The 23498-nt window shown below is 34.3% G+C and overlaps 1 protein-coding gene across 1 annotated transcript; it reads right to left on the bottom strand.

Moving 5' to 3' along the window:
* Positions 1 to 612: 612 nt before the first annotated feature.
* Positions 613 to 17057, bottom strand: LOC121725777. Its single transcript, XM_042112883.1, has 3 exons — positions 17052 to 17057; positions 11831 to 11834; positions 613 to 8817 (listed from the first exon to the last, which is right to left on the bottom strand). The coding sequence occupies exon 3, from the start codon at positions 8758 to 8760 to the stop codon at positions 769 to 771; it is 7992 nt and encodes a 2663-aa protein (XP_041968817.1). The 5' UTR covers positions 8761 to 8817; positions 11831 to 11834; positions 17052 to 17057; the 3' UTR covers positions 613 to 768.
* Positions 17058 to 23498: the final 6441 nt, after the last annotated feature.

Below are 23498 nucleotides of genomic sequence, written 5' to 3' on the forward strand. Positions count from 1 at the left end.
AAAAACGGGACTTTATTACTGAGACTTCGATGTCTGTAACTCAAGAACGGTAATAGCTAGAGAGTTGAAATTTTCATAGATTAAGTATATATTTCTGTTGCCGTCATAACAACAAATACTAAAAACAAAATAAATTAAATATTATACAACAAATGTGATTATTCAAACATTTTTTGCTCGGTATAAATAATGACAACCTTAAATGTTCACAAAATACTCAGCTGTTTTTAAACTATAATAATTAACAACAAAATTTTAATTTTTTTTGGTGTTTTTACCAGGCCATATTATTATTGTCTGGTAATTCTGTTTTAGTCAGAGATATAATAATAATAATATCTATGGACGCTTCACACCACGTCACTGGCCCCGTGCTAAGTACCTAAAGGACTTGTGTTACAGGTACCAGACAACGGAAATATATTTAATACTTTTATACCATACACATATTTAAGATTTTTATTATATCATACACATATTTAATACACATCCAGACCCGGGAACATTGAAAACTTTTTGTTCCGTCGGCGGGATTCGAACCCGCGACCCCCGGCTTGAGCTACCAACGCGCTCACCACTGAGCCACAGAGGTCGTCAATTCTTAGTATATCAATTGTTCTAAATCTCTGGTGTTAGTGACACTTCTGCCACTCTGTGACGATTGATATTATTATTATTATTATTATTCTGAAGCCATTCTTCTTTGTTATTAGATTTACCTTTTTACATTAAATGGTGATTACAATATTGGTATTTAAAAGGTGGAGATCACATATACGCATATCTATATTTACCGGTAAATCCGTCACGTCCCGACTTATACATCTCACGTGGTGACGTTTTCCAAATTCTCCCGAGACTCCTCTCAATGTCCCTACGATTGCTTTCAGTGAGCCTATCGCTGTCCCTTAGAAAATCTTTTATATTATCAACAAACATTTTCTTAACGCCGTTTAATATTTCCGTATTGCTTCGTAAATCAGAGGCAAAGTTGCAAAAGCTAGCCATTCGTAAGGCATCCCCTTCGATGTCGTCTATAACGCCACCTATTCCGTGATATTCGTTGGCAAATCGTGGTACGATTTGTGTGTGACCTAATATGTTTCGGAGTTCGACAAACGCTTCTGCGTGTCGCTGTGGATCGACACTTGTATCAATGGTAGCTCTGATGACATGAGCCGCGTGGTATTCACGACCGAGTTTACTGTTCCTGTCTTGATACTCACTTGCTCCTTCTCTGACAACATTCTCTCGAGGAATAGCTATGTCTGTAGAAATCCTCTGAGCCGTTCCGGCAAAACGAAAGAGTCGAATAAACCGGTCATATAAATGAGCAGCCGGGTCTTTGATGAGATCTGATTGTTCAGTTGATTCAGGGTCTTCTCGACGAGATACCCTTTGTCTATTATTTTTTTTGGCACCACCATAGAGTTTAAGACGAATTGGATACCTATGCCAGCCATTTTCAATGTGGCACCGTATTTCAGGATTTTCTATAATCTGTTTAGCCATTGCAGTTCTAAAGTTATTAGGTCCTAATTCTCTGAGCTCAGGTATAACTTCAGTCAAAGCTTGATACAAACAATCATTTTGTGGGCTTTCTAAATTACTGTTAGAAGAGTTATTTATACCTGAAATTTGGTAATGATTGTTTATTAACTCGAGTACAATAGTTTGTTTATTTGCGCTTTTAGGACCTATTAGAACTTCTTGTTTTATTCCTTCTGCGGTATTAAAAACAATAGATAGACCAGGTTTGACAATACCACGTTCTTTCAATACTGCTTCAATGACCGGTCCGGAAGTTAGAGCGCAGGTTAAATCCATTGGGATATTTTCGAGAATCATAGTAGCAAAAAGGTGAGGATTTTTTGTTTCTGCTAACAACTTCAAAACATTAGCATGATATTGGTCTGTTATAGCCTTTTCTGTTTCAGTACCCGCTGTTACTAGTTTGGTTTTAGCTTCTGTTAAATCTTTCTTGAACTGTTGTCGCAATTCCCTAAGCTTTGCTTCTAAACTTTTTTCTTTAGTAAATCTGTATATGTCCTTAATTTTTTTCCCACAAAACTTAATTAATTCGTGTAAACAATCTTCAAGTATGGGTGATATAATATTTTGTGATATTACTTGTCCAGATTGTTGACGAAGTATATGCTTCCAATTTTCTGTTATTTCTTTTTTGAAGTCATAGTATTGTTCTTGACAAAATTTGCCATCCTCACTAGAACTTTCTTGTATATCCTTAGTTTTAATTAATTTTTCATCTATTTCTTTACATAAATTATCTATAAAATGTTCAGTTATATTTTTAATCTTGTATAAATCATTAGCGCGGTTTGACCAAACTAAAATTTTTCCAATAATATTAACAGTAAACAAGGCACGTGACCCAACTAGTTTTTCCTTATTTGCTGCTTCTTTGACTCCTTTTACAATACTATTGGATATTTTCATGGCTGTTGGTAACATATTGTTGCCTATATTATGGTTATGAAAGAAACTGTCAGTTATTTCGCTTAAAGCCTTTTTTGCTTTACTTGAACCATATATTTTGTAGACCGTCTCTAATCTACTTGATAGCTTATTGCTATCTACTTGAGTTTCAATATTTGTTCTAATAGCAGAGCCGACATTTTCACAAAATGATTTCAGGTGTCTGTCTATTAGCGCATCTGCACCATAATTTGCTGCGCATATTGATATCCCCTTTAAAGCTTCGACGGATATACTTTTTACAATAGCCATAGTTCCTGTTTTTTTAACCAACTCTTTCCCACATGTTTCTTGAAGAGCCGGCCCAAAGAGTTTATATCCAAAACGAGAATAACGAACTCCCCATGAAAATATGGCACCCACGCCTACAGTGATCGCACTAAATATTAAACTTTTAATTTTGTGATTAAGATAATCATTCCAACTAAAGTATCCAGATCTGTAGGCGCTAGTAGAATATAACATATCACTTATGCCTTCGCTAATTAAGATAGATCCTATATGAGTCATAAAACCCATAGAATAATATAATATTATGACACCAACGGCTAATTGAATTAATCCAAAACCAAATACAACAGCTGTACTTATGAGCATTTTTACTGTATGCTTTTTCTCTTCGAATTGCTGTATGTGGTCTAAACCATTCAGAGACATAATATGCAACTCGTCTACATTTGAAAATTTATTCGAACCACATATTTCTGCAAGAGGTTTGAGAGTATTATCAGGGACAGACAGAGATTTTATTGAACTTTTTAATTGATTCAAAGTTTTCGTTAATGATCTTATCGAGTTTTCATTTCCTAATATGGATTTATGATTTAAAAATATTTTTAAGGATTCTTGAAATGGTTGGAAATCATAATTTAAAGCTTGTTGATTTCCGTCAAACGGGGTTACTTCGTAAAGTTTTCCATGTAAGACCTGCCCGAAAACATTGCAATGTTTTAACCAATTTGCACGGACCAAATCATCGAAAAGTTCAGGCGCTTTCCCTATAGGAACGATGCCGCTGTTATTGAGTGTTTGAATAAATTTTTCTTTTGAAATTGGTAAACCAAATACATTTTTCACGCATTCTTCTGTAATAGTTCTTTTGTTTGTCACTTTAACATTCTTTATAATGTTTTGTTCAATCAATTCGTAAAAAAGGGCGTAATGTGGTTTAGTCATCAGTTGAATGCAAACATTTTGCTCTTTCTCAAGTAATTGTCTTTGTAGTTTTTGAATAGCTATTCTATAAGCAAAACATGAAAGTAATAATCCTATGACGTTACTTTTATAAATTTCTCTCGATTTAAGTTTTATTTCAAAAATTTTTTCATATTGTACTTTTAGTTTATGCACAAATTGATTTTTATTCCTTCTTTTTTCTTCTATAATACCCTCACTGCTTAATTCGAATAATAATTCGGTAGCCTGCTCTTTATTTATTTTAATTTTATTAAAATCTTCTAATACAATCGAGTCATGTTGTTCAAAATTTGCACCAGTTATTTTAGTTGTATCAATATATGCCATTTTGTTAAAAGTTAAGGCACCTTTCTTTTTTAATATAGAATACTTTGATGGATTTAGAGATTTCAGTTCATTTTTATATAAAATTAAATTATTCTTATTTTTTTGTTCTTTGATACAAATACCACTTAAGAAAATAGTTTTTGTGGAGTCACTGTCATTGAAAGGTTTATCGTCAAATGTTCGAATGTTACCAGATGAAATTTTTTTGGTTAGCAAATCCAAAAAAGATGGATCTGTGTTATGTAATATTATTTCATCAACAATGACATACTTTACTTCTTTGAATATTATTCCTTGTTCTAGTAAAATTGACCAAAAGTTACCACAACTGGGCAAATGTATATGATTTTTTAGATCTTTAATGAAGACTTTTACGTCAAAATATTGATTTTTATATCTGTCCAAAAAACTATGCAATACTTTAGAAGAAATACCAAAATCTCGGCATATGGGATCTAGTTGCATCTCGTTTACACTTCTTTTTAGCTTTGTTTGATTAAGAAAACCTTCTTCTAATAATTTATCGTACACATCTTGTGCCTGTTGCTCATTAATATCAATACTTGAAAAATTTTGATACGTAACTGGATTACCAAGGATATCATCTACTGACTTCACAAACATATTGTAAAAATTGCTAAATATTTGCTGCTGTTGCGTATAGGCTTCAATTTGTATAATACTGTCTGGATAGTTTTCTTTAATTTTGTCAATCATTGTTGCATTATATAATAAGCGCTCAGCTTGATCTTTGAACAACTTTGCAGATTTTAGTAATGCATCTTTAAATAATTTGCGTTCGTTCTTGGTTATGTCTGGAGCAAAAGGCACGAGAAGACGAATCTGTGGTAAGGTCTCCAAATATTCCCAGTTTATTTGTTTGGAAATTGTAAATGCTTTATAATAATGTGCTGCCTCTGAAAAGTTCGTCTCATTTTTTATAACCGTATTAAATAGAGCAAGTGCTTGCTCGAAATTATTTTGTGTCAGGAAATATTTTCCTAAAATTACCATTGCTATCGGATTCTGTTTAACCAAATCGTAACATTTTTGTGTAATAAATTCACTAACACCTACACGTGTTAAGTCACATGTAAGATTATCCAAGTGATCATAAAATAATTTAAAAGATTCATTTAAATTCCCATAATCTTCTGTAAATTTATCACACGTTTTGTCATCAAGCCAAAAAGCCCAATTATCTAAGCAACACTGCAACAAAATAGATTTAACTTCCGGTGCTATATTTGAAGTAGTTAAATGATTTTTAATTTTTTCGAATAGTTTTTTAAATTTATCAAAACACTTTTCTTCGTTTTTAATTTTATTATTGTACTCGACATTGATTGAAGATATTCTGTTTACTTCTTCCAAATCTCGTTCCTTTTTTAAATTCCATACTTTGCATGTAACGCTACCTTCATAACTCCCATCGACAAATATAAGTCTTCCGGTTCCTTTATCGCCACTTCTTGCTGCTCGCCCAAATGCTTGTCTTTCGATACGAGTATTTGTAGGTAGATACGTTAAGCAGACATGTAATCCCCCATTCAATCTTAAGTGATCTGTTAAAATTATATCAGTACCCCGTCCAGCGAGATTAGTCGCTATAATAATTTGGCTTCTTCGTAACTTTTTGATGCCACGTGCAATATCGAACTCCTCATAATCTCTTGTATATGTATAAATATTTTGAATCCCTTTGTTAGTAAGACTTTTTTGTATTAGTTCGACGTCTTCTACATACTGACAAATTATAAGTATCGATCTCATTTCCTTGTTAACAACCGTTTCAACTTCGTTATGTATATTTTTTATCCATATTTCTTTATTTTTACAAACAATTGGAATACACTCATGAAATTGTTTTGATTTGGCTGTCGGGACAGTCACAAAGTCTACCATATGAACTTCCTTTAGTAAGTTTCTCTCACGCTCTGATCCTAAAGTACCAGTTAATCCATATAATTTTCTGTATAATTTAAAATAAGACACATTTGAAATAAAAACTGCTTTTAAACTTTGCATTGTTAGTTTGCAACCATGTTTGAGTTGTAAAAATTGATGTAAGGCGTTATCCCATTGGGCGCTAATTTGATCTGTCCCAGTGGCCCTATCAATTATTGTGATGATTGGATTTCCATCTGAAATTGTTTTAGTTCTATCAACATCCACAACGTAATCATGTCCAGCCGTCATATAGAAAGCGGCAAAGGCACTCTCAATCCAAGATTCTAAATGTTTCTCAATGAAATTGTTCAGATATTTAGGAACATAAATAAAACGCTGCCTTTCAATGCATTCTCTTAACATATACATGATTTGCTCCTTCAAATATAATAAGTCAGTTGGAAGTTTATCCAAATTAACATTGCTCATATTTTGTGCTATTAGCCGCCCGTTACGTTCAATTATTTCATTATTTACAAGGAAATTCCAGATCTTTATTTTTTTGATTTCGTCTATTTCTCTATCAAGTTTCTCAATATCACTTTTCTTAAGTATCCCAAACATATCACTTAAAATCGACTCTTTTATTTTTGAGATGTTCATAAATTCAGAAATATTTGTTGCATCCTGCATAGGCCTATTGACGTTGCACCATATATAAACATAAACCGATTCTAACTTATCTAAGCCTGCGATATCATGTGATAAGTAAATAGTATTGTTTCCTTTATCAAGTAACATGCTATCAACCTCATCAATAATTATATTACAAAAGTCGTGGTCACCTAAAATATTTTCTCCATAAAACCTATCCAACAAATAATCTCTTTGAAAATTAGACAAGTCACCGTATATTACTTTACTCGTAGAATATGTCTCTTTACGATTTTTTATTACTTCGCTACAGTTATGTCCTACCCTAACATTAAACAAATCATATATATCTTCATTAATAACTGCGTCCCGCATTGCTAAAACTGATGAACTTGTAACGATGTCCACCTTTTCTCCATTCAAAGCTTTCATAATAGAAATAGCTACTACAATTAATGACTTTCCCTCTCCAGTTGCAACTTGGGCTAATGTATTATTTTCATTCAATAAGAGAGACATTATTGTCAGCTTTTGCGTGTCGCGTAATTGAAAGTTCCTTTTTAATTCAATAGCCCTATTTATAACACTAAGCAACTGTTCGAATTCTATATCCTTTTTTTTGTAACTTTGTATTTGTTGCGCATATTTTATTATATCATTTTCAGTCATATTCCTCACATCAACATTATCCACAAAATATTTGTTGTTGTTTACGCTGTAGAGAATATTAAGAATTTTCGGCAAGAGCTCTAATACATGTTTAGATGTATTAGAATTTCCTTTTATTAAGTTCACAAGCTGCTCTCCGTTGCGTTCAGTATCTGATGCGTAAAATTTGTTATCTAATATTGCAACCCACTCTGATAGGCTATTAGTAGATCGTAATTGATTCATTTCTTCAATACCCAGATTCCATCTCTCGTCAACAAAATTTTGTAGAATACCGTCGAAAGTGTTAATATCCTGTATTTTTAATATATTTTTTGAAGCTAATACGTCTAAAAACTCGGAAATCACTGACATTCCAAACATATTATCCAAAGACAATATATAGTACGGAACGCTTTCCAAGTCGTTTCGATTCCATTTGAATAATTTGTTTATTTTGTTTATCCAGTAATATTCTTTAAGAATGTAAAGCCACTCACTTAGTTCAATATGTTCTAAATTAGTGTAAGCATACTCAATATTGCTGAGCAGATACAAAGTGTCTTCCACATACAGTGAAGACATAAATACATTTTGTTGTTGATATTTATACAACTTGATACCAAATATGATTAAAATATCTGGATTTATTTTAGTTAAATACATTTGAATTTCTGATGTCTTGTCTAATCTTTTCTTAAAAAATGATTCAAGCTCGATCAATATTAGTTCAGCTATCCAATTACTCTGATTTACGGTTGCTATAATCCAAGATATTTTATTTTCTAGTTTTTCGTTATTTAAGTGTGAACTTAAAATAACATTAACTAGATAACGAATCTCCTTAATAGACACATATCTTCCTTCGTATTGAAATCTCTGTAAAATTATGTGAATTATCCCTGAATGTCCTATTAAATTGGATGCAATTTTCTGTAAATTTGATTTGATTTGTTCTCTTTCGTATATTGAAAAGAACTCACTTATTTCGTCAATTTCTTTCTGTTCGTTCAAGTTTTCTTGTCTTATTTGATTTAGCTGCACATCTTGTTTACTTAACGTGACATCAAAGTTTTCAAAATATTCTAAAAGTGCATTTGTACTATTTAAAGCGTAAATATCTGACAGTATTTTAAAGAAAATGTTGTCCATGTTTTCCCGATTTTTGTTTAAATTAAGGTATTCTGAATTGATGTCTATTTCCGAAAACTTTCCGTCATTATATAAGAAATAAATAATGCTAGACGATGAACCATTATGATTGTCGAGTAAAGTAAATATTTTTTCATTATTTGCTGTGTATATTCTGATATTTATATTAAAAATATGTGCTAAAATTTCTCTATAGCAACTTGTTTTTGGACCTTGATTCTTCATGAAACTGAAAAAAACTTCCAAAAATTTTTTATCTTGATAAATATTCTGCCAATTGTAAGTCAATTGAAATTGTTCGTTAAACCGTTTATATAACATTTTTAAAAATTGATCATGTTCTATTTTATTTTTTAAGTCATTCGCTGTACACTCATCAATGGTTTTGTTTAACATTGTTTGCAATATACTTTTGTGCCTATATTTAAAAAGTTCGCTTTTAAAAATATTGTAATATTTTGAAATTTTGAGTTTCTTCTCGTTTAAAAATGAATTGTACTCATCAAAATATTTTTTTATACTTTTATTATGCCTGTCATTTTCAGGTATCTCTACTAAATATTTTGCAAACACCTGCCCAAACGCCTCTTTATGTGTTTGTATTAAACCATTTTTACAAATTTTAATGACGTTTTCACGATGCATTTCTTCGTTTTTAAATATGTATTGTCGAAAAGATCCTAGCTCATTGTGATGTACGTCAGTAAATTTTTTGTTTCGATAGGTAAGATATTTAATTGCTTGATCAGCGCTCAATTCATTTTTACAGTCTTTACTGAAAAAATTCTGTTTCTCAAAAATATTAACTTTCTTAGCTATTTCTTGTAACACTGCTATTCTATATTTTTCGATAAGTACAACTTCCACTTTCTCTTGGTCACTTAATTTTCTAAATTTTGATTTACACTTAGTCCAGTTATTATATATTTGATTAAGATTATTTAAATTAACAGTTATTCTTTTTAAACTTGGCACATTTTCTACAAATGTTTTTGGGTTTGTTAAGTTGATGAACATGCTGGGTATATTTTCAAGTGTAGTGCTTTCTTTTGATATTTGAAATTTACGTTCTGAATTTTTTTGGTCAGTTACTTTTTCGTTTTTATTACTTATTTTGTAGTTTAAAATCCTATTAGTGCTAGAACGTACTTCAGCATTATGGTTTTGCAAATTATAGTAATTATAAGCTGAAAATGCGTCTGTAGTTAGAAGGTCTCTCTCTTCAAATTGTGAATTTAAGTCTTTGTAATTGTTGCTTTCGTCTGAGTTAATAATGAGATAATCGTTACGCAAATTCGATGCTAACACATTTTTCTTCTTATTAGCTTTAGCAAAATGTTGCCGGTCACTATTGTCTTCAGTTCTTTCCGTACATTCATATGTCATTTGTTGTGGGTTTTTAATTCTTTGTACTTCCATTTCAGCGAAAGAAAATCTATTATATTCTGCCTTATAAGGACACCACACTCTATCTGGACTATTATTTTCGTAATACACAATGTTTATGTTATTGTCTTTACTATCATAGACAACTGTTTCACCCCAAAATTGGTAATCTATATAGCCCATATCCCAGGAATTCTTTCCATGCTTGCCGTGGCTTCCAACTTTTCCAGCCTTTCCCTTTACTCCCGGATTTGAGTGTTTCTGTATTTTAAATTCTTGTTGATTTTGCATGTGCATCACTTCAATGGTTCCCGGAAAGCCACCTTCGCCACCCAAACCATTTTTCCCACCAGCTTTACCAGGTTTTCCTAAAGATCCTTTGTAAAGTAAAAATCCCTGATATCGTCGAGTCAATCCACCCCGACAGTATGAAAAAGTAATATGGTTTCCCTGGTGAGTTGTTACTTCTAAAAATACATCCCATTCACCTGGATCATAATTATTTGTGTACCATTCACAATGAGTCGTAGATGCTAAGTCTTTTATGTATTTTATCATCTCTTTTACTTTTCTAGTTCTTTCCCACAAAGAGGAAGCAAATTTTATCGCTGATGGAAATTTTGTTTTAAATTCAGATCTGCTAATACCTTGACCATCAGGGCCATCTTTACCATTTCCACCATTTTGACCATCACTTCCATTTCCTCCGTTAGAAAGTAACATAAACAATTCTTTATTAAAAACGTTTTTTGAGAAAATCAACACGTTTCCACCACTTTCGCCAGGGTATCCATCAGATCCAACCTTGCCACAACCATCAGTGTCTGTGCCGGAATCTGACTCGTATTTGTGATCGTTATTTTTACCACTCACATCCCACGATACATTCTTAATAACATGTATATCTCTTGCTAGAATACCAATATTTTTTCCATGCCAAATGTCATTTTTTAAATCTTTATCTATATAGAAATTTTTGTAAACAATGAATTGAATTTCAACTATATTAGAATCTTTTATAATAATACTTTCTATGTCATTTAATACTTCACTGACTTTTAAATTTCTGCTTTTGATTTCTATAATAGTTCTGTCGTCAATTACTTTTGTGTATACTTTTACAGGTTTTAAAAAGTCTCGGAGAATTTCTTCAAATTTTTTCAGCAAGGTAAATTTTTTTTCACTCTGCAGACTCTCAGCGCTCTTTATGAGTGTAATAGTATCAGAATCAGTTTTTTCAATTTCCGTAGAGTTTAATTGGATTATAGTATTTAAGAGCACATCAAACGTTACTTCACCTTTTAAGAATCCTTGTAGATTTAGTTTCTTCAGAATGTTTTTGTTATTGTAATTAGTATCTATAAACGAAGCGATACAGCCAATAAATTCTAGTTCTTTTTTTGCAGTGGCATTATATTTTAGTGTCTGTTCTAAACAAATTGTTTTTATTTTATGTACCAGAACTGCTTCAAGCGATTCATCTAATAAGTTGCTTTGTAAGATTAATATTTTATAATAATCTGAACTTTGAAATAACTCTGGAACATTTTTTATTTCTTTTACTTGTTTTAAAGACATCAAAACATTCTGACTCTTTTTGTTTTTTATTTCATTAGTCACAATTTGATATACATCATCTAACCAAAATTGTGTACAGTATTTGATAAACTTCCTGTCTATGTAGTCATGTTCCAAATTATTCAAAGGCTTCTTCCACGTTTCACTTACACTTCTTTTTAAGTCATCTAACTTTTTTTTATCTTTAATTTCTTTAAAAATGAAACTTTTCAATTCTTCTTTATCATCTTGATAATTATTTTCATTTTTCAGATTCTTTATTTTGTCAATAATCCCGTGTTCGTCCATCTTTGATATTGTGTTAGTTTCTCTGAAACATAACAAATTATATTTTGGTATGATGACGTATTTTCTACACTTTATAAACTTTTTATTAGTAATCCCGCCAATGTTACAAGCACGCTACAATTAAACAGTCGCTTTGATGACAGGCATGATGGGATCTGAACTTACTTTAATGTACGCCATACACGCTACGGTTTACATGAGAGGCCGCCTCCCTGTGCGTATGCCTGCGCAGGTATCAGTCGAAAGAATTGATTTTTGATTTTGCTCCGGTCGACTGTGCAGGCCTTAAGGTGACGCCGCGTTTAAGTCAAAAATCGTTTGGATATGTTTTAGATCGCTTGTTTTCTATGAAAGGCTGGCCCGGCGGAAAACAAGCAATCTAGAAAACAAGTAATGGAAAGGGCGTAAGTAGTTTTTATTATTCGTAGAGCGCAAGCGACAAAATGGTTTTTGTCGCGTAATTTAAAAAGCATAAATATATTTCATATAAGCTACGGGCGAATTATAGTATATGCTTTAACTAATCTATGTACAAATTTTGGAAGCTTTAAATCACTCTCCTCTATTGGCAAAATTAGTGTCCCTGTTTTTATACAGGTATTTTTGATTAATTATTCTGTGTTATAAAAGTTGACCAATCGTGTTATGCTATGGGTAGATAATTCAAAGATAAGCATATGATGAATACTGACAATGAACTTTAATTTCTTAGCTTTAGTCATTGTTGAGAAAAATCGATATCGCTGCAGCCAAATTATCAAGGCGTCACCTTAAAAACTGCATAGGTCTATTCCCATTTCCCACACACGTTCCGGTCTACCTGCGCAGGCAATACTATGAAGTCAAATGAAGTATTATAATATTTCATTAATTTTATAAGTATATTAAGATTCTAATAACGTCTAATTGATTACGAGAAAAAAAGGCGAAAAAAATCACTTTTGTTGTACGGCACCCCCTCTTAAATATTAATTTTATTTTGTTTTTAGTATTTGTTGTAATATAGCGGCAACATAAATACATAATCTGTGAAAATTTCAACTCTTAAGCTAATACCGTTCTTGAGATACAGTCTGGAGACAGACTGACGGATAGACGGACAGAAATCGAAGTCATAGCAATAGGGTCCCCTTTTTTGTACTTTGGATACGAACCCTAACAACTGAATCAAAATCTATAGCTTAGTCTTAGGCCCGTATTTAGGGTGGGTTGCACCAGAGGCGTAGTTATAGTTAAGGTGGTTAAGGTTATCGTCAAATTCGCGTCAAAACCGCGGTTAGAAAATTTGTGATGTGAACCAGCGAAAGACCCCCAAAAATATAATTGTACTTACATATGTAATGCTTAATGCTAAGTCCTACGCTAAGTCTTACTTTAATTATGAGTAGAAAATTCACTGATAATTAACACAAATAATATTATGTAAATAAACTGGCGGTGCGGCCAGCGCAAGCGCCGGCAATACAAAAATAAAATGGCCACTGCACTCTACAATGTTAAACTACGACGTCACACCGAGGAAACTGCAAGTGTTGCCAATATTACTGATGATATTAACTTGTCATAAGCAATAAAATATATTAATTAGTTTAATATTGTATTCACTTATCCCACTGACCTCCATTAAACAAGTACGCTGGACTTATGATACCCTTTGAAATGACTGCTGTTTTTTGTGCCTATTTGAAGCGGAATCAGCGCCCCCAATCCGGGGATAGAGAACTAAATCTGACGTAACCACAACCAATAACAACAGTTGTCATCACTAGTATTAGTTCCGAGTACTCTGATCCAGATATCTTTAAAATATCAAGATATTTTTAAGTTGTTAATAACGTCTTAAGTATCAGATACTGTTATTTTATTTTCTTACTTCATCACGCCTATGTGAAAATCACTAACTTAAGAAAAATGTTAATTGTTTTAAGACGTCTGATATTGCGCTTTTAAAATCAATGTTTAATAAAGAAATAACAAGAAAATAACTCGCATTTAAAGCTTTTAATCAAAAATATTAGAAAAATTTCATAAAATCCGGATTATCCGGATAATTCGGATTTGAGCTTGTCAAAATCCGAAAATCCGGATTTTTTTTTAAACTCCGTTTTTGCAATCCCTAGATATACTTACACCATATACATTCAAGTACATAATACGGAACTGAGTTAGGTATACCGTTCTCACTCATATCCCCAAATAAAAGCGAGACACTACGAAAGGAACTGTGGAGAAATTTCATACCCTGCGGAGACTTAGTTAACAGGTCGAAGCTGAATAGTTCTGACGCGTGTTAAAGTTGAATTTTGTACTTCTAGCTTGGCGCGAGCGTCGGGTTGAAAAAAAATTCAAATGGTCTGCCTTTGAAATATCAGAGGTCTGAACGTCTGCCTCATCGAGTTTCTTGATTTCATGATAAATTCAAACATCAATCCAAGAGGCAGACATGTGCGCATAATATAGCACTTTTTTATTTTTTACATTTTTGAAACTCTGTGTCTCTGTCAATAGCGAACGCAGAGGCAACATGCTGGCAGACTATTTTTCCGTGGTCCTTCTCATTGTTATTAATCGAACAATTTCAATCTGCCAAGTGTGCACTTCATATAAAGTTTTATAAATCATAAAAAAAAACTTAAAAAAATTGAAAACTACAAAAGTCAGAGCCCTGGATGTCTGCCTCTACGAATTTTTGTGTTTACAGGATGACTATGATCATCAGCCCCAGAGGCAGACATGTGCATATAATATCACCACCTTTTTTGTCAACATTTTTGAAACGCTGTAAATTGACAACGCAGCGCCCCATGGTGGCAGATGAGGTTCTTGATGTTTACTAGGGTATAATTATCACTATTAATAACGTCTAGTCTGCCATGTGGAAAAAACGGGGGAAATTATTTGAAAGAGCTTATCTCACGAACTACTGGAGCAACTGAAAGAATTTTTCTGTTATTTGCCACACAATAAGTGAAGGAATGATCCTTCACGTGTCACTTATTAGGTATGTGTGCCTATTTTTGTAATAAAATGTAGTAACTTTGATCATCCGTAACTATTAAACTATTTATCGAAATGTTATGTAATTTAGAGGTTAAGCTAGTTTTAATACTTGCTCCTAGTCACCGAAATTCTAAATCCCTAGCTTTGTTAACATCGAAGATAAAGGGGGTGTGAAAAAGCCGCGAACCGCTTCGAGAAAAGTATGGTACGGCCGTGCCTTTGCTAAAAAGCTTGGCTGGAGCACTGCCGTGCTCCCAGATTAGAGGTACTTGCGGCTACTTTTGACAAGGCAACCCAACATTAATCCATTCTATGCGTTCTAAAGATTATTTTATATCTTCGTGATCGGGTCCCGTTTTCACCCTTTTAGTAAGAGACCATAAAAAGGAGAAAATTAACCATCTCCTTTATTATGCTACGCTAACGCGGACGAAGTCACGGGTAACAGCTACTAATACATAATTGTATAAGTTGATAAAAAATGTTATTCAATAGCTTTACCGCGGCAGTCCCCGAGTGCTACACGTATTTTTAACACCCTTTTATTAGCTTGGGCTGTAACGAAAAATTTAATCTTAGAGCACGTTTTTTACCTATCTCCAGTAGACGATTATGAGACAATGACAATGCAATAATATTTTTTTTTAAAAAAGAATGAATTCGAAAAAAAAGCGCGTTTTTTAGTTTTTTATTTTTTTTAAATTTATTTTAAACACAATCTCAATAATTAATTTTTCCAACAATTAGGACATAAATAGGAAAGCTGGCAGCACTAACAAACAATAACAATACAGTCATCGCGGAGCTGAGTGGGTGATAACTGATATCGCTAAACTTAGCGCACTTACAGAGTATTAAATCGAGTGTTATATTGCGGCTTTATCATGACCTTGTTTACCATGACGAGCTGCATCATGCATGCATGTTATGCATTCTGAGTTCTGACACTCCTAACTATAGGTAATATTTTTATTTTGTAACGAAAATAAACCTAACTCTTTCACCGGCACAGCGGCACGGCGTTGAAAGCCGTGCATCGATCGTCTATTGAGTCGTTTCAGTTAGGCAGACTTCAGCACGGTGTTAATATGTGCGTGCGACAAGACGTAATTATGCGAATAATACATAAAATTGCATAAGTTGATAAAAATGTTATGCAATATCTTTACCGCGGCAGTCCCCGAGTGCAACACGTTTTTTTATTATAGGAGCTAATAAATGAAAAATACTCGCACTGTAATATTCAGTTATCCTAAGAAAAAAAAATCCATAAAAGCCTTCGCCCGATTTCATTTCACAGCCAAATTAGTCCACAAAAATAGGCACACATACCTAATAAGTGACACGTGAAGGATCATTCCTTCACTTATTGTGTGCCAAATAACAGAAAAATTCTTTCAGTTGCTCCAGTAGTTCGTGAGATAAGCTCTTTCAAATAATTTCCCCCGTTTTTTCCACATGGCAGACTAGAGTTATTAATAGTGATAATTATACCCTAGTAAACATCAAGAACCTCATCTGCCACCATGGGGCGCTGCGTTGTCAATTTACAGCGTTTCAAAAATGTTGACAAAAAAGGTGGTGATATTATATGCACATGTCTGCCTCTGGGGCTGATGATCATAGTCATCCTGTAAACACAAAAATTCGTAGAGGCAGACATCCAGGGCTCTGACTTTTGTAGTTTTCAATTTTTTTAAGTTTTTTTATGATTTATAAAACTCTATATGAAGTGCACACTTGGCAGATTGAAATTGTTCGATTAATAACAATGAGAAGGACCACGGAAAAATAGTCTGCCAGCATGTTGCCTCTGCGTTCGCTATTGACAGAGACACAGAGTTTCAAAAATGTAAAAAATAAAAAAGTGCTATATTATGCGCACATGTCTGCCTCTTGGATTGATGTTTGAATTTATCATGAAAATCAAGAAACTCGATGAGGCAGACCTCTGATATTTCAAAGGCAGACCATTTGAATTTTTTTTCAACCCGACGCTCGCGCCAAGCTAGAAGTACAAAATTCAACTTTAAACACGCGTCAGAACTATTCGGCTTCGACCTGATAACTACGTCTCCGCAGGTATGAAATTTCTCCACAGTTCCTTTCGTAGTGTCTCGCTTTTATTTGGGGATATGAGTGAGAACCACCACCACCATACCACCTAACTCAGTTCCGTATTATGTACTAGAATGTATATGGTGTAAGTATATCTAGGGATTGCATAGGGGAGGAATTTAAAAAAAAAAACCGGATTTTCGGATTTTGACAAGCTCAAATCCGGATTATCCGGATAATCCGGATTTTATGAAATTTTTCTAATATTTTTGATTAAAAGCTTTAAATGCGAGTTATTTTCTTGTTATTTCTTTATTAAACATTGATTTTAAAAGCGCAATATCAGACGTCTTAAAACAATTAACATTTTTCTTAAGTTAGTGATTTTCACATAGGCGTGATGAAGTAAGAAAATAAAATAACAGTATCTGATACTTATGACGTTATTAACAACTTAAAAGTATCTTAATTTTTTAAAGATATTTGAATAAGTGTAATTCAAGTTAACAATAAAATCCTAAACAATTTCCGGTTTATGGACGACTAAGCCCTTTTTGCTCCTACGAATACAGATATTATCTGTCAGATAATAAAAATTACCTTAAGCACAATCAATGAGCAACAGCACGAGATCAGGTCGAGGTGGACGTACTTGGGCCAGTTAGTTTCTTTTGATAACAGACAAGGAAATACAGAGAAACTAGTCAAAAGTCAAAGACAAACCCCTCTCAGGGAACCACAGATTCGTCGACATGTGTATTTTACTCGTCCTAACCAACAGAGCGCAAACTCGGTCGTTGACTAATTTACAAAAATCCAAATTGGGGTCTGCCTAAGAGCAATGAATCGCAGTAAGTTGGAAGTAAGTCTTCTCGACAAAACAAAAATTCCATCCAAACAAGAATCTCAGACGTAGGAGTCAAGACGGCGGCTAAATAAGCATTGGGCTGGTCGTGTTATCCACATGCATCTAGGCTGGATATCGATAGAGTGGGTATCTAGCCTTGGCCTAGAAAAATATAGCTCGATGCCCTGGAGGCATTTTTTCCCTCTGAAGGTAGGTTGTTGTACTCTGTAGCCTAAGGGCTACAGAGTAATTAATATATAAAAAATAAACGAAATTTGCAAACAAACAAAGTCACGTTATCGTGGACGCTGACTTCCACAGTAAAACGTTGGGTACGTTAATTTCTGCCCTTTTGATTTTATGCACCGCGGACGTTTTGTGCGGTTCAGTAGAGTGTAGACGTCGTGATGTTCTCTAACGTGCACGTTAAAAAGTTAAAGAGCGTCTTTATAATATATTTCCATACATTTTACTTCCCTATGTTATCGTTTTACCGCGGACTCAGGAGTCCACCAAGACTCCTGAGGATCTATTGTGACTACTTAATCCTCATAAATTGAACGATGCGGTTGGAATTGGTGCCACCAATTTCCTCTATAGTAGAAAAGGTTAGTTTGAGCTGCCTGAGCTGCAGCTACAGCTGCTGAGTAAAGTAGTATAGTCAAATTAATAATTTCGTGTGTAATATAGATCCAAATAAAATAGTCGTAGATGGGTGTTAAATTTTCTAAATCTCGCTTTTATTATTAACATGCGGACGAAGTTGCGGGCAACAGCTAGTATATTATAAAGACGCTCTTTAACTTTTTAACGTGCACGTTAGAGAACATCACGACGTCTACACTCTTCTGAACCGCACAAAACGTCCGCGGTGCATAAAATCAAAAGGGCATAAATTAACGTACCCAACGTTTTACTGTGGAAGTCAGCGTCCACGATAACGTGACATCCGGAATTATAAAAGCGCATAATTGAAGTATGAAGTCTTGGCAGAAAAAACTATCCCGGAGAACATGATGAGAGGTTTATTCAAACATACTGCCTTCAGCCGTACATATTCTACCATTTCTACCTATGTGCTCGACCGATGCTAGTAACTTAGATCCGTAAAGTTTGACTTGTTTGACTTTAAAATTTCCATGGCCGGTAACGAATTGAGATACGCAGTGGTCAATATCCATCCAGGGTTTGGATAATCGTTTACGAATATTAGGAAAAGTTTTAAAGATCGTCCTTTGCTAGAATTGGTAATCACTTTGTTTGTTTGTAAATTTCGAGGAGTTTCACCTTCACCTTCAATTCCATTACTTATCAAGTCACCATCTCATATACGGTCCAGAAGCGGTCTATGAAACATCTCCCATTACTACAAAGCAAGTGCTCGAGGCATAATGTCGCAAACTAAGAAAAGAGCAATGTAATTAGGCTCCTAGCCTTGAACATTCCGAAGCACTAATTCCTGGCTTTTACAAAACTAACTATTAAAACTTATAGATTAGAATAAAAATAAAAATCTTAGTAATCTTAAACTTAAAGAAAAGAATAAAAATCTTTACGTTCACATAATAACTAGTATATCTAGCATTACGACTTGCAGATTCTAGGAAAAGGGCCGAGCACCTTTTATTATTCCCTTCCCTACCCTCCCCTATTCCCTTCCCTTCACATCCCCACCCTCCCCTATTACCCTATTCCTTCCTAAAAGGCCGGCAACGCACCTGCAGCTCTTCTGATGCTGCGAGTGTCGATGGGCGACGGAAGTTGCTTTCCATCAAATGACCCGTTTGCTCGTTTGCCCCCTTATTTCATAAAAAAGTAGTTTTTGCATGAAAGAGTAACAAACATCCATACATACATGCACACTCACAAACTTTCACCTTTCTAATATTTAAAGTAAGTAGGATGGCAATGTCATTTTAATTCTGAAAATAAACTTTATAATAATTGTTTGTTACATTTCAAATAACAGTATAATTACATGTAGAAAACTTTAGGTATGCTGAGGGCCAATTGAAATATAATTTTATAATCTTTACCTACTTGTTTCATTACATTATCCAAGTCTTTGAAGATATTATATATAATATGAGAATGGGCTACTTCCTGTTACTAAGCTCGAGCCCCCAGCTCCGGAAACCTTGTTAAAACTCATTTCTTGCAAATGCAAAAAGGGATGTGGATGCAGAAAGGCTGGAATAAAGTGCTCCGTTATATGCACCAATTGCAATGGTACCTGTGATAATTCGCACGTTCCACTACAAGATAGCGATAAGGAGCAAGAAAATCGAGGAAAAAGAGGATTACAACGGAGCTGATGATTCCATCGCGGATGACGTGGAAGGAATTTCTATTTGTGACATTTCGCTCAGCACCGAAGACGATGAACTTTCAGAACCGGGTCCATCAAAAATAGCGAAGCGAAGGAGAATGCACAAAATGTAATATTTCATTTACAAGTGGATTAGGCCTACTGACGTTACCACAAAAAAAAACGCGCCACTTACTCTACCTTATGGTGGTGTGGAAATCAGTTATTTGGCCAAAACGCGTGTTGGAGTGGACTTTGCGGCTCTCGTACGCTGAAACTATTGATTTCACGAAAAAATGGTTACTGTTTATGTAACTAGAGAAAAAAAAATTAGTTTTTTTTTTAATGAAATAAGGGGGCAAACGAGCAAACGGGTCACCTGATGGAAAGCAACTTCCGTCGCCCATGGACACTCGCAGCATCAGAAGAGCTGCAAGTGCGTTGCCGACCTTTTAAGAGGGAATAGGGTAATAGGGGAGGGTAGGGAAGGGAAGGGAAGGGAATAGTTGAGGGTAGGGAAGGGAATAGGGTAGGGGTTAGGGGATTGGGCCTCCGGTAAACTCACTCACTCGGCGAAACACAGCGCAATCGCTGTTTCACGCCGGTTTTCTGTGAGAACGTGGTATTTATCCGGTCGAGCCGGCCCATTCGTGCCGAAGCATGGCTCTCCCACGTATAAATGCGCTCTACGTGGACTCTACGAACAACGTCCGTTAAGTGTCACTTAACGGACGTTGTTCGTAGAGTCCACATCCTGAGGATGCTCCGGTGTTGGGGCGAAACGCGCGTCGAGGTTTTCAACCTGCATGATGGTGAGGGGCCTTACACGGATTTGCCAACATTATTGCTTGTGTGGTGGTGGTGTTTGCAAGTTCTTGCATGCGAGTGTACGCATAGGCAGTGTGGGAGGAGGGAGGTGCTGTACGCATGCCTATGCGTACACTCACTCATTTACTTAAAGGTGGAAGTTGTTTTCGCGGAATATTGCTAAAAATAATTACAAACTAAATTTAAACTATGGATTTCCGCAAAGTAACGCCTGATTCCATTAACTTACTAGAGGAGAAAATTTCCTACACTTCCGAGTTTCGGTCGGACACTACTATAAATAGTAGTGTCCGACCGAAACTGGTTTTTCAGCCGAATCCGAAACCGAACTTTCGGCCATACTCTCAGTTGCGGCCGAAACCGAAACCGAAACTTATTAAAACATTTAAAATTACGATTATTTACTGAAATTTATTGATATTTAACATAAATTACAACTTTTTAAACTTAAGAAAAAGTACCATATTGATTTTTTTACTTTTTTGCGATATTTCTTAAAATAAATATTATTATCTAATCTTGGATTCGAATATGTTTCCTAGAATTTATTCCGTTTTTATACGATTCCAAGTACGTGCGATTTCAGCAAAGTAATTGAACGCGTACACTAAACCGGTGTACGCAATGCAATAATTGTGTGTTACAAACGTATAAACACGTTTGTAACACCCAATTGCATTTCACCAACATAACCTAAACTCGTTCACAGTAAATCCGATTTTTATCTTCTGAACGTCCAATATTCGAGTTTTATAAAACACATTTAAGTCGTGTCAGTGTAGTGTCATGACCGATCAAAAAACATAGATGAAAAACTTATAAGATGACAGTTTTCACAGATGCGTTTCGGTAACTTGTTTATCGTTTTCTTTCTATTTTGTTGAGCAATTTCATTTAAGTAATAAAACGCACTTAGTGTACACTAAATCGGTTCTAAACGTATTTAAACGCGTTTATAGTACCGAATTGCATTTCACCAACAACGTTCACAGCAAATCCGAGTTCTATCTTCAGAACTTCAGAATGTTGTACGGTTAAACTTCAAAAAAGCCGTTGAAGTGCTATCAGTGTAGTGACATGGCGAATCGAAAATTATAGACGAAAATAAAAAGTTTTGATAGATGCATTTGGGTAGCTTATGCATCGTTTCTTGCTTTTTTGTCGATAACTTAACGTAACTAGACTCCAAAATAATAAAAACATGCAAAATAAACAAAAAAATGTGAGAGCAGATTATGAAATCCATTTGAAACAAAACGAGATTTACATCCTCGTAGAAACACGTTTAATGAGAACTAAGTTTTATAAAACGAAATTGTGTGATTGGTAAAATCCTCCCTTAGACATTAACATTTAACGACGTACTACTAAAAACACAATCAATTGCAGTATATTATTTTACGGGAAGCATAGACACGACCGCGGTCGAAGTTCAAAACGAAATTACTAAGCAAACTTGCAGTTGGCGTTACATTTTTTTTTTGCACCAGAAGGCGTTTTGCCACTAAACCTGAAAAATATACTGAGGGCCGCAAGAGTGAAGCTTACGGGGAAGTTGGGCGGGAAGATTCTAGCAGGGTAGGAACGGTCTAAAAGATTGCGTGTCCGTAGTTAAAAGTTAATTTTCAATATTTAAATAAAAAAATAATTACTAAATCGTTTGTTTGGGAAACATTGTTAAAATAGCACGTAATTTGCTAATAGTTATGTATATTAAACTAGACCCGCGCGGCTTCGCCTGTGTAAATTAGGAATTTTACGGAAACCGTACATTTTCCCATAAAAAATAGCTAATGTCCCTACTCCCTTCACTTGGTCTACTATACAGTGTGTAACAAAAATAGGTGATAATACTTTAGGGTGTGTACGTGTTCCTTGTAGAGAGTTCACTGTGAAAGTAGCAGCGCTGAAAGACGAATTTTTTTTTCTCTTTCGTATGGGCAAGGGCCCGAGCGTCACGAGTTTCCCCATAAAAAAGTGAAAAAAAAATTGGTCTTTCAGCGGTGCTACTTTTACAGCGAACTCTCTACTAGGAACACATACACACCCTAAAGTATTATCACTTATTTTTGTTACATCCTGTATATGGTAGTGATGATGATGATGATGAATGTAATTTGCATAGTAGCATATGCTTTCCGTTCTTAAAACAACGCCGGAACTCCCAAACTTGTATCTATAAATAATCAGGAGTTCTCTCAGCACCTTCCAAACCACGGTATACCAGGTATACCTTGATGCAAAATCTTACTTGTTGGTAGCATATGCTTAGAATACTTCTCACGAAACCGAAGTCACCACATGTTCCTCTATAAATTTTGAGGAGTTCTCTCGATTACTTATGGATCCTTCATCAGATCACCACTTTTGTGAATATAATACAAAATTGGGGATAATACCCATATAAATATACCAAAAGAAAAATTTTAAAAAATCGGTTAACAAACGGCGGAGTAATCGTTGAACATAAGAAAACGAATATAACACCTCCCCCATTTTGAAAGTCGGTTAAAATTGTAGCCTATGTGTTATTCTGATGTATAAGCTATATTATCGTAAAGTTTCATTAAAATCCGTTCTGTAGTTTTTGCGTGAAAGAGTAACAAACATCCATACATCCAAACAAACTTTCGCCTTTATAATATTAGTAGGATAGTAGGATAAACCTGCGTTTGTGGTAGAAATAAAATTCAATTATATAATTTCGATAACAATAAGTTTATATAATTTAATAAAAATAAAACGAAGTGCTAATTTTTGATTTGGGACTAATCTAGAAAACATAATCTCAAATCACGGTGACATAATGTAATCACAAATAGATGGTGGCGAACTGAGCCG

The sequence above is a fragment of the Aricia agestis genome, chromosome 3 (assembly GCF_905147365.1).
Source record: "Aricia agestis chromosome 3, ilAriAges1.1, whole genome shotgun sequence".
In the NCBI taxonomy this organism is placed as follows: Eukaryota; Metazoa; Arthropoda; class Insecta; order Lepidoptera; family Lycaenidae; genus Aricia; species Aricia agestis.